Source organism: Balaenoptera ricei, chromosome 19 (assembly GCF_028023285.1).
Source record: "Balaenoptera ricei isolate mBalRic1 chromosome 19, mBalRic1.hap2, whole genome shotgun sequence".
In the NCBI taxonomy this organism is placed as follows: Eukaryota; Metazoa; Chordata; class Mammalia; order Artiodactyla; family Balaenopteridae; genus Balaenoptera; species Balaenoptera ricei.
Window position 1 is genome coordinate 11,041,526 of NC_082657.1, and position 11,717 is coordinate 11,053,242.

At 42.3% G+C, this 11,717-nt stretch overlaps 1 protein-coding gene and 1 pseudogene across 1 annotated transcript in view; one reads left to right on the forward strand and one right to left on the reverse strand.

Moving 5' to 3' along the window:
* Positions 1 to 11,717, forward strand: part of LOC132353967 (carcinoembryonic antigen-related cell adhesion molecule 1-like) — a 902,477-nt pseudogene that overhangs the window by 362,635 nt on the left and 528,125 nt on the right.
* LOC132353842 (uncharacterized) overlaps positions 1 to 11,717 on the reverse strand; it is a 55,715-nt gene that overhangs the window by 30,104 nt on the left and 13,894 nt on the right. The window contains exons 5-6 of the mRNA XM_059905342.1: positions 2,667 to 2,829; positions 1,257 to 1,303 (exon numbers count right to left, since the gene is read on the reverse strand). Coding sequence (XP_059761325.1) covers positions 1,257 to 1,303; positions 2,667 to 2,673 — 54 coding nt within the window. The 5' untranslated portion in view covers positions 2,674 to 2,829. The remainder of the gene's footprint in view (positions 1 to 1,256; positions 1,304 to 2,666; positions 2,830 to 11,717) is intronic.

An 11,717-nucleotide genomic window follows, 5' to 3' on the forward strand; every position in this document is an offset into this window, starting at 1 on the left:
CAGGTCCTTTTGTACTTTTAAAATTAAGTATATTAGTACTTTGAAAAAATTCATTAATATGTTAATAAAAAATATAAATCAATAAATAAAACATGCACATGATATGATTCAGACATGGGTAAGAAACAATCTAGCTTTCTTACATGAAAATATCTAATAATATTTTCTCTGTATGAAGCGTTAGTTAGATCCTGGTACACTCTGCCATTTTGGAATATTCTACATACAAAATACCCGAGGTACTGGATAGCAAATGTACTTTGTCAATTTAGAGTACCTAGAACATTAAGACCATAGAATGGCAAATTCTTCCAAATTCCCTTTTGAGGAAATTGGTTGTATTAGGAAAACTGTTATTACAGTGTTTTGTTTTGTTTTTTAAATTTATTTTTATTTATTTATTTTTTGCTGTGTTGGGTCTTCGTTGCTGCGTGTGGGCTTTCTCTAGTTGCGGCGAGCAGGGGCTACTCTTTGTTGCGGTGCACGGGCTTCTCACTGCCATGGCTTCTTATTGCGGAGCACAGGCTCTAGGCGCACGGGCTCCAGTAGTTGTGGCATGCAGGCTCAGCAGTTGTGGCTCACAGACTCTAGAGCACAGGCTCAGTAGTTGCGGCGCATGGGCTTAGTTGCTCCGTGGCATGTGGGATCTTCCCAGACCAGGGATCGAACCCGTGTCCCCTGCACTGGCAGGTGGATTGTTAACCACTGTGCCACCAGGGAAGCCCCTACAGTGTTCTTTAAAATGGTAAAAATTCTAAACTACCTAAATGTCCATGAATGGGGAAAAGTTATGAGACACACACACCCCGCCACACACACACAATGTACACAAATTCAAGGGAATATGATGTTGCCATTAAAGATGTGGGATATATAATATCAATTAGAAAAGGTATAATTTGAGAGGTTTATACTACAGGAATTAAAAATACACAGTTATGAACACATATGAGGAAAAGAACATGGGAAAATGAAGACAGTTTTGTAAGGGAAACAGTAATAACGTGAGAGATTTTTTTCGTTGCTATTGACTTTTTCTGTTCTACTCTTATTTGTGAAATTACAAAAGGTGATAAAACAACAAAAATAAATCAAACAAGAATAAAAAGTAGGGATCATTCGGCCCTCTTCTTGGGAAGAGTTTCCCAAACGCCTACTGTTCTCTTTAATCTTTCCCAAGAAAGAGAAATAGGATGTGTCTTATCACTGAGAAATGAGGTGACAAGTTAACACCTAGAAGGGCAAGCCCAACTCACCTTGAACTTGGTCATTTTGCCCTCCTCCTTCTGGGGAAGCGCTGAGTCTTGGGCAGGCACAACGGGGGAAGGAGGAAAAAAGCCGTCAGAGTCTGGCCAAGGGTGTCACTGACCCACATGGCTGCTTACTGTGAAGCAGCAACAGTGCCGCTTCCTCAGGGTGGCCTGATACGCAAAGCCTGGGCTGGATTCCAGATGCTACTCACCCCTTCAGCCAAGAGCCCCTGGGCAGTGAACGAGCCACCCAACCACACACAGTGGCCCTCAAACAACTTCATGTAGCTCTCAGGGTATGATTCTGATTCTGGGGAGGGCGGAAATTGAGAGTAAAGTACCCAGGTTAAGAGAGTAATTTCTCGGGCCAAATGTCTAGGTTCATGAAACTGTGACGTATTAGCTGTGAAATCTTAGACAAATTATTAGTATCTCTGTGCTTCAATTCTTCCATCTGTAAAAATGGAGGGATTAACAACGGCTATCTCATAGGATTGTTGTAAGAATTAAATAAGTAGGCAGAAAGTTCAAAGAACACTTTCAGGGCACCTTATTTCTCAGTAGCAGCAGAAAGCAGGTAATATTCAGTAACATAAAACTTGTCCTCACAAATAGCTTCAATGGAGCCTTAAAAGGCTGTTGCTTTGTTGTATGAAAATCACCTTTAGCCTCTGCAATATCTGTTATTCTCTCTTGGTTTGTCATATTTAATTTGATGCCTTTGCAGTAATATTTAAGATTACATTGATTTTTTTTTCCTGTGTAAAATATACATCACATAAAATTTTCTATTTTAACCATTTTTTAGGTGTAGAGTTCGTTAAGTGCGTTCATATTGTTGTGAATCATCACCACTAACAATCTCCACAACTTTTTCACCATCCCAAACTGAAACTCTGTACCTATTAAACACTAACTCTCCGTTCCCTTTCCCCTCGGTCCCGGGTAACCACTATTCTACTTTCTCTATGAATCTGATATTGTGGATGACGGCTTTTTCAAAGATGTAAGACCTTGATAATTTGAATTTGTTAACAATAGGGCCTTAAAAACACTCTTATCATGGAGATGAAGAAAAATTAATAGAATCCTGTGATTTAACAGTAAGTTAGTCAACATGCCACTTAAATTAACAAGCTAATCATAGTAATGATAAAAACAACAAAAACGGCAATGTTTAACATTACATAAGCACTAAGTACGTGTTAGGGACCTTGAGAAGCACTTGGCACGCATTGTTCCACTAAGGTACCTCCCACACACCTGTGAAGAAGCTAGGGGTGTACTAGCCGTGTGACTGCAGTCTGATCACCTCCACCTCTGTGCCTCTCCTCAACTATAACAAGGAGAGAAAAAGAATGTCAGCCCTAGGGTTACTGTGGTAGATGAATGAGCTAAATGCCCTTGGCATTGTACCTGGCATTTTACCAAGTTCTTAATAAATGATGACGATGACAACTGTTGTTCCCACGTAACAGATGAGGAAGCCGAGGCTTGGTGAGGTCAAGGGGCAGGGGCGGAACCTGAATCCAGCTCTCACAAAGAAGCCAGTCTTCTAGATCTTGTCTCTCTGCTGCTTCTAAAGAAAAAAATAAACAGATGGGAGTCTGAGGTCTCATGCAGAGAGAAACGAGAGCTTGAGAGCTAGGGATAAAAGACTGACATAGAAACAGGGAGAGGACTCTGAAGCCAGAGGATCTGCTTGAAGGAGATGAGAATAGGGTTGGGAAGGATGTAGGCTCTAGAATCAGACCCCCAGTATTTGAATCCTGGCACCTCCAACTTGCTACTACTTAGTCCCAAGGTCTGATCTATAAATTAGGGATGGTTATAATAATAACAATGATTATTATAATTATATAATTATAATACAATATATTATAATTATATAGTATATAGATATATAGTATAATATATTTATATAATAATATAATGATATATAATATAGTAATATAATTATAATAATACCAACCTCATAGGAAGGTTAGTCAGTCTAAGTGACTCTACATAAAACATGTGGAACAGTATCTGGCAGCTTAAACATTCACTAGGGCTGCTTTACATGAAATAGTCAAGGAAGCTCTTCCTTGGGGTGGCTGCAACCGCATACGGCTTGATGAGCAGACGTGGGCAGGATTCCAGATGCCACTTACGCCTTCAACCGAGAGCCCCGGTGCAGTGAACGACCTGCCCAACCACACACAGTGGCCCTAATACAAGTTCTCGTAGCTGTCAGAGTATGATTCTGATTCTGGGGAGTGTGCAAATTGAGAGTAAAATATCCAGATTAAGAGATTAGTATTAGTTAATTATTGGTTCATTAATTACTTATTAGTTTATTATTATTATTAGCTAGTCCTACTCCAGATAGAAGAACCCTGTATGGAAAAGGGCAGTGTAAAACTTTCCAATCTTAGAAGAGATACCCTTGCAGGATTTGGAATTCACCTTGTTCTGACTCTGTATTTGTCCAGTGACTTCTGCTCAGTAAGAAGTGTTTTACAGGGAGATCTTTCCACTACCTCTGTGGAAAGGGGATCATCAGTAAATCACTATCTGTTTTGGGATTAATACTAACTCAGCTTTACATCCCAAGCACCTAAAGCAGTGCCTGTAACACAGTGATCACTTAGCAGTCAGTGTCAATGTCAGTGTCCTGACACATAAGCCCCCCCCATACAGGTTCATTCCAGCAGAGGCACATAAAAAGACTAGACTAGTTGGTCAAAGGTTTCTTTGAGAGGCAAAATTCTGAGGCTGGTCCCACTTGGGAGGATTTGGAGAGCGGGGGTTTTATTTCCAAGTTTTTCTTCTAGGTCTTCCACTATATTTGCAAGATCAAGGTCATCTTTGGAAGGAAAAGGGCCTCTGGATTTTTAATACTATCTTAGGAAGGTGATTCCCACTCTTCAAAGTCAATGTCTAAAGAGACTCCTGTTACAAAATCCACAGTGTGTGTCCATCAAAACACTGAGAATGACAACTATTTAATTGCCTGCATGATTAGCACTAGACAGGATAACTTGTTAACTCTTCATTAAAAAATGAGTGTATTAATTCAATGAACATTTATGGAAATCAGACTAAAAGATACGACTACTCAAGTTCACAGTCTAGTGATTAGGAAACCAGCAATCGCCCTGCACATTGCTAAGTACCAGGGTAGTGAACTGGGTACTTTAGAAGCGCAAGTCATGGGCCTTGGGGTCCACACTTGTTTGGAGCAGGTTCTACATCAATGTGGCTTGATCTGAGCTCTGGAGGATGACTGAGTTCTATTAGCCAGAGAGAAGCAGAATCTCTGAAAAAGCTCAAGAGAACAAATGTTACAACTGTAAGTGAACACAAACAAGAGGCAGAAAAAGCTGGGCAGGAAGGCAGGATTCAAACCATAATGACGGGTGTCCCAGTTTACCGGCAAGTCAGCAGGAAAGCAGCAAAGGAAGGGAGAGTCAGAAGATTCCTTTGGTGTTGGAAACAGATCACTCTCCCAGCAGATGGGAGATCTGAGGGGAAGGGGCTGGGGCCAGGGAGACTGCTACCAGGGCCACACCAAGAATCACGTCCTTCTTTATTTGAATGTCACCTCCTCAGACAGTTCCTCCCTACAGAGAATTTCAATCTCCTAATGACATCCCAACACTTCTGACCCCCCATCCCTGCTTAATTCTTTTCTCTTTAGCACGTATCACTCTTTAACATCCTACTAGGTATTTTGCTCATTTACATTCATCACATCTGTCCCGCAGGGAGTTTTGTTTCTTGCTGTGTCCCCAATACCTAGGATGCTGCCACAGGCGCTTGCCAGGAACTCAACAAAGATTCACAGAATGACTGCTGGAATGAAGAACTGAAAGACGCACCATGTAGATCAGGGCCTCGTGATTTATCTCCCGAATCATTCATTCAAAATATACTTACTGAGAGCCTGCTCTGTGCCAGCCAAGGAGCCTAGATCTGAAAGATACAGCAGTGAACAAAGCAGGCAAAGACCTTGATCTCATGGAGCTGATAGTATAATGGGGTACAAGGGCAGTAACACACTGATATTATAGTGAGAGATGCTTTTAAGAAGAATAAGGCAGGGTAAAGGTATAGGAAGAGGTGGAAGGAGGGGCTGGTACAGACTAAGTTTTTGTCATGGAAGGCTTCTCTCACCTTTGAGCAGAGACCTGAACTAAGGCAGACAGAGCCATGCAGGTATATGATATCTGAAGGACGAGTAATTAAGCCAGAGGGAAACAGAAAATATTTTTTGTTAAAAAGTCCTGAGTCAGTTCTCACTACCAGTGCGTCTCAAATTTTAATGTTCCATGAATCAACCAGGGACCCTGCCAAGATAGAGGGTCCTCTGTCTCACCCCCAGAAATTCTAAATCAGGAGATCAAGGATTGGGACGAAGAATCTACATTTCTACTAAGATGCCAGGTGATGACACTGTTGGTCCCTGGATCACAATTTGAGTAGCATCAGTCAAAAACAGCTCTCTTGGGACTTCCCTGGTGGCGCAGTGGTTAAGAATCCACCTGCCAATGCAGGGGACACGGGTTCGAGCCCTGGTCCGGGAAGATCCCACATGTCAAGGAGCAACTAAGCCGTGTGCCACAACTACTGAGCCTGCGCTCTAGAGCCCACAAGCCACAACTACTAAGCCTGCGTGCCACAACTACTGAGCCCACGTGCCTAGAGCCCATGCTGCACAACACGAGAAGCCACCGCAATGAGAAGCCCGTGCACCGCAAAGAAGAGTAGCCCCCGCCCGCCGCAACTAGAGAAAGCCTGCGTGCAGCAACGAAGACCCAACACAGCCAAAAATAAATAAATAAATTCATTAAAAAAAAAAAAAAAAAAAGCTCAGACCTTATCCAAAACTAACTAAATCAGAATCTGTGGAGGTGGGTTGCTGATAGCTGCATTTTTGCCCCCCTCCCACCATCCCAGGCTATGATTTCATTGTCCAGTCAGGACACTGCACCAGGCAATGAACCCCAGGCAAAATGACACCGAGGCCTATGCCCTTGACCAATATGCAGTGGTTCTCAAACTCTGGTGTGCATCTCTATTTTAAGGCCTAAATTCCAAGCGCTACCAAGACATCTCTGAGCCTCACAGGGCCCAGAAGGCCCAGCCATGAGTTCCTCTGCTCTCTCCAGATACGGCCCTTTCCCCTGGGAAGAGGTGCCCCATCCAGCTAGTTCCTCTATGGATTAACCATGTTTTTAGATTCTGTATTAGCTGTTTGACATCTGTGATTACTAACCTCTTCCTAAGTCTGTTGAATCACAAGGCCAGACTGTCGACCACAGTTATTTACACATTCCCTGCAAGCCAGTTTTCGAGGGCACAAGAGGGTCATAATATAATCCGCCCAATCACTGCCCTCTGACCTGCCTGTTCTCACTTAGTGCCCAACAGGGGATGTCTCCACCTAGTTCCTTCCCGCCACTATAGTCACAAAGGCACGGTCCTCTCTCCCTGCTCCCCGACCCCTGCATGTGACAGGATTCGTGTGGCCCTCGGTGGCATGCTGTGTCTCTTGTTCCTGGGGGACTTGTAAGTACTAAAACCTTTCTTTCTCAATCACCTCTCCACGTTGTATTCGGTCACCTTTATAAATGAAGACCTGACACAGTTCACTCCATCAGCTGGACCAGCCTCACCCACTGAGTCCTCAGCCTACCAGGTTTCATCTCTGTGCCAGCTGCGAAATTGTTCAAAGAAGCCTATCACGTCCTCCTGCCGGAAGCAAGGTCACCCTACCCTCTGTTCACTACCGAGCCTGCCTCCCGGAGCCCCCGCTGCTTCATTCTAGTCCCGAGTGCAGCCCTGGGCGGCCCGGCACAGCAGGCAGCGTCCTCCTCCCGCAGGCTGTGAGTACGTGACAACTAAACTGCTGCCAATCGCAGCTGGCCGGTGTGGCCACCTCATACTGTTTAGGACAAGGACTTCTCCTTCCTAAACCGGGTGAAAAGGAAGTGACTGGAACAGCATCAGAATCATCCAGAGAGCTAAGAAAGAACACAGAAGCCTAGACTCATTGAAATAGTAAAAGGACTGGGTCTTTAGAGTTTTTAACCAGGTTCCCCAGGTGATTCTAATATGACCAAAGTCTGGGAACCACTGCACTATTCTATGCTGCCTCTCAAGGAGTTATCCGAGCTGCCCAAGAATAGCCGGGAAGCCCAGGGTAGGGCTAGGCCTGGTACTCAGGCCTCCTGATGACCAGCTCCCTGCTCCTCTCCATTGTAAGATGCCCTTGGAGGTCTAAGAGGCAAGAGTAACTTGTAAATGCCCCCTGGACGCAAATCCTCAGAGGGAAAAGGGAGGCTTCCATTTAAAGCAGTGCTGTCCAACAGAAATATAATGCAAGCTACGTGGGTAATTTAAATGTTTCTAGCAGCTACATTAAAAAATGTAAAAAGAAGTGAGCTTAATTTTAACAATATATTTTATTTAACCCAACATATCCAAAATATTACTACTTCAACCTGCAATCAATATAAAAATTATTGAGATCTTTTACATTCCTTTTCAGTGCTTGAAATCCCTTGTGTGTCTGACACTTACAGTACATCTCAGCACCAGCCACATCTAAAGAGCTCAATGGTCTCATGTGGCCAATGGCTACGATACTGGCTGGTGCAGACTTAGACCTTTTTAAAGCAATAGAGACCATATAATCATCCCCCAGGGACTCACTAGGTTCAAAAGACAGCCAATTATGTTAGTTGTAAGTTTCAACAATGGTTATTACTGAAACTATTCATTTTTGTTCAACTGTATGGTAGAATTGAAGCATTAAAAGAATAAGGTAGGGGAGAACAGAATACCCTAAAATATGCTTTGCCCTTTTAATAACTCACTGCATTTTTCATATTGCATACTCCCCTGTAATAAATAAAGGACAACTCTAGTCTGTAATACATAGAGGAGGTACTATGTGCCAGGCACTATTTCAAGCACTTTCCATATCATATCCCCTTTAATCTTCACAAAAACTTTAGGAGGTAGGCATTAATTTTGTGGTAGGTATTAATATTGTGACGTAAGAAAAGTTAGGCACAGACAAGTTAAGTAAGTTGCCCAAGGTCATCCAGTCACAAAGTGCTGGAGCCATGTTTCAAACCCAGCGGCTGAGGTCTGATCCTGGCTCTGCCCCTTGCTGACTGTGCAACCAGGTCATTTATTCAATTGTCTACAACTGTTTCTTCCCTTTATTTATTTATTTGGCCATGCCGCGCAGCTTGCGGGATCTTAGTTCCCTGACCAGGGATCGAACCCACGCCCTCAGCAGTGAAAGTGTGGAGTCCTAACCACTAGACTGCCAGGGAATTCCCTGCTTCTTCCTTTTAAAAATGAGAATAATGATAGCATTGTGATGAAAGAAAAATGAGTCAGTGCACATACAGCATTGGAAATTCACTGAGTCACAAAAGGTGTCCAACAAATGTCAGCTATTCTCATCATCTCCATCATGTTCCCTACGTATTAAACAAAAATTTGAACATTAACATCGACTGGAAAACAAACTTATGGTTACCAAAGGGGAAGGGGGGGAAAAATTAGGAGCTTGGGATAAATATATTCATGCTACTATGTATAAAATATATCACCAACAAGGACCTACTGTACAGCTCAGGGAACTATACTCAGTTTCTAGTAATAACTTATAATGGAAAAGAATATGAAAAAGAATATATACATATATGTATAACTGAATAACCTTGCTGTACACCAGAAACTAACACAACATTGTATATCAACTATACTTCAATTAAAAAAAGAAAAAAAAAAAGGGTGGATTCTTTTTAAATGTATATATACACACATGTATAACTGAATCACTGGCTGTACACCTGAAACTAAATGACACTGTAAATCGACTATACTTCAATTTTTTAAAAGAATTCATTTGTTTCCAAGGAAATTTGTTTTAGAGCATGACGATACTAGGCATGATCATACATTAACTTTTGAACGCTCCGAAAAAGTTGGTGGATTCTACATCTCCCCAAAAGTAAGTGAGGTATCAGACAAGGCATATGGTTATAGACTGTCGTTCTATTTTTGTTCTCTAATCACAGGCTGTAGCCCTTTTGGGCAGCTGCATGAATCACACTTACTGAACAATTCCTCTCTGCCGACCCCGTGCCGGGCACTCCGAGAAGAATATGACCAGATCCATGAATCAGAGGACCCTGTAGCCTAACAGGAGAGAGAGATGAAACTGAGAGTTACATGCCCTATGGCAAGTGCAACTCCAAAGGAGCAAAGGAAATTCATCATTTTCCTTCCATAACTGCAACTCTTTCTAAATTTTTCATATAAATAACATTCTCCAAGTTGCCATGTGTGAAAATCTTAGAGTTGCTGTTAATACCTGTTATGGGCTGAAATGTGACCCCCCCAGCCCCAAACTCATACATTAAACTCCTAATCTCCAGGACCTCAGAATGTGATTGTATTTGGAGATGGGCATTTAAAGAGGTGACTAAGTTAAAATCAGGTCATTAGGGTGGGCCCTAAATCAATCTGACTGGTGTCCTTCTAAGAAGAAATTCGGACACAAACAGGGACAGCAGGGACATGCACACACACACAAAGGAAAGACCGGGAGGACACAGCAAGAAGGCGGCCATCTACAAGCCAAGGAGAGAGGCCTCAGAAGAAACGAAACCTGCTGATACCTTGAGCTTGGACTCCCAGCTCCAGAACTGTAAGAAAATTAATTTCTGTTGTTTAAGCCACCCAGGCTGTAATAGCTTGTTCCAGCAGCCTTAGCAAACTAATACAATCTCCCCTCCCTTGGTCTTCGTACATAAACAACTTATAATAATTAATTTTTAAGTCCTACTAACTCAACATCTAGGTTTGCCTTAAAATACTCAATGGGAAAAATGTGTGCATGGGGAGAGGGAGATGCAACAAGATTAGTAAGGACTGAAGCAGGGTGACTGTTACACAGGAATTCATTACATTGATATTATACTTTGGGTTGTCTGGAAATTTCCAGAATTAAGAGTTAAGGATATGGGGCTTCCCTGGTGGCACAGTGGTTAAGAATCTGCCTGCCAATGCAGGGGACACAGGTTCAAGCCCTGGTCCACGAGGATCACACATGCCGTGGAGAAACTAAGCCTGTGAGCCACAACTACTGAGTCTGTGCTCTAGAGCCCACGAGCCACAACTACTGAGCCCGTGCACCACAACTACTGAAGTCCATGTGCCTAGAGTCCGTGCTGTGCAACAAGAGAAGCCACCACAATGTAAAGCCCACGAACCGCAACTAGAGAAAGCCTGTGCGCAGCAACGAAGACCCAACACAGCCAAAAATAAATAAATTAAATTTACAAAAATAAAGAGTTAAGGATATGAATAATCTGATAACAATTTTGTATAACATAAATACACACTGAAAACTGATAAACAGAAATGCACTGAAATGTTAATAATCATCTATATCCTATATATCTATGTCCTATATATGCCATACATATACTATACATTATAACATATACATCTATATTGGTAATTCTTAATGTTTTTCATTACATCATATCTCTACATTTTCTGAATTCTCTACAATGAATGTGCATTTCTTGTATAATCGGAATATAAGCTATAAATATTACTTAAAATAAGATTAAATGAGAATGCTTTCCATTTTTTTTAATGTATTTACTTTTATTATTTATTTTATTTTTGGCTACGTTGGGTCTTCGTTGCTGTGCGTGGGCTTTCTCTAGTTGAGGCGAGTGGGGTCTACTCTTCATTGCAGTGTGCGGGCTTCTCATTGCGGTGGCTTCTCCTGTTGCACAGCACGGGCTCTAGGCACGCGGGCTCAGTAGTTGTGGCTCGAGGGCTCTAGAGCGCAGGCTCAGTAGTCGTGGCGCATGGGCTTAGTTGCTCCACGGCATGTGGGATCCTCCCGGACCAGGGCTCAAACCCGTGTCCTCTGCTTTGGTAGGCGGATTCGTAACCACTGCGCCACCAGGGAAGCCCTCACATTTTTATAAAGACACCCAAACTCACTAACCCTGCTTTCAAATCCTCTACAATAAAATTCCAACCTACCTCCACAACTTGATGCCAAATGCCTCCTCTGCAGCCAGTTTCCTATGGTTGAATATTTCGATAGACTGTTTTTCTATTTTGTTTCCTAATTCCAATTTGGGGATTTTAAACTAGGGGACCAAGGATATCCAAAGATATAAGGAACGCAAGTCCTAGACTCAAATCCCACTGCTCTTAAGTAACTTATGCTCTCTCTATCTCCATTTCGTCATCTGAAATAGAGGTAATAAAAGTATTCACTTCATAGGGCCTGGTGAAGGTTAAATGTACTAATTTTTATAAAGCCCTTAGGATGAGACTTAGGACTCAATGTTTAACTATTTTGATTACCACTCATGCCCTGTACACGATCTACATATTTTCACAATTATTTAACAGTAACTGAACGCTTCT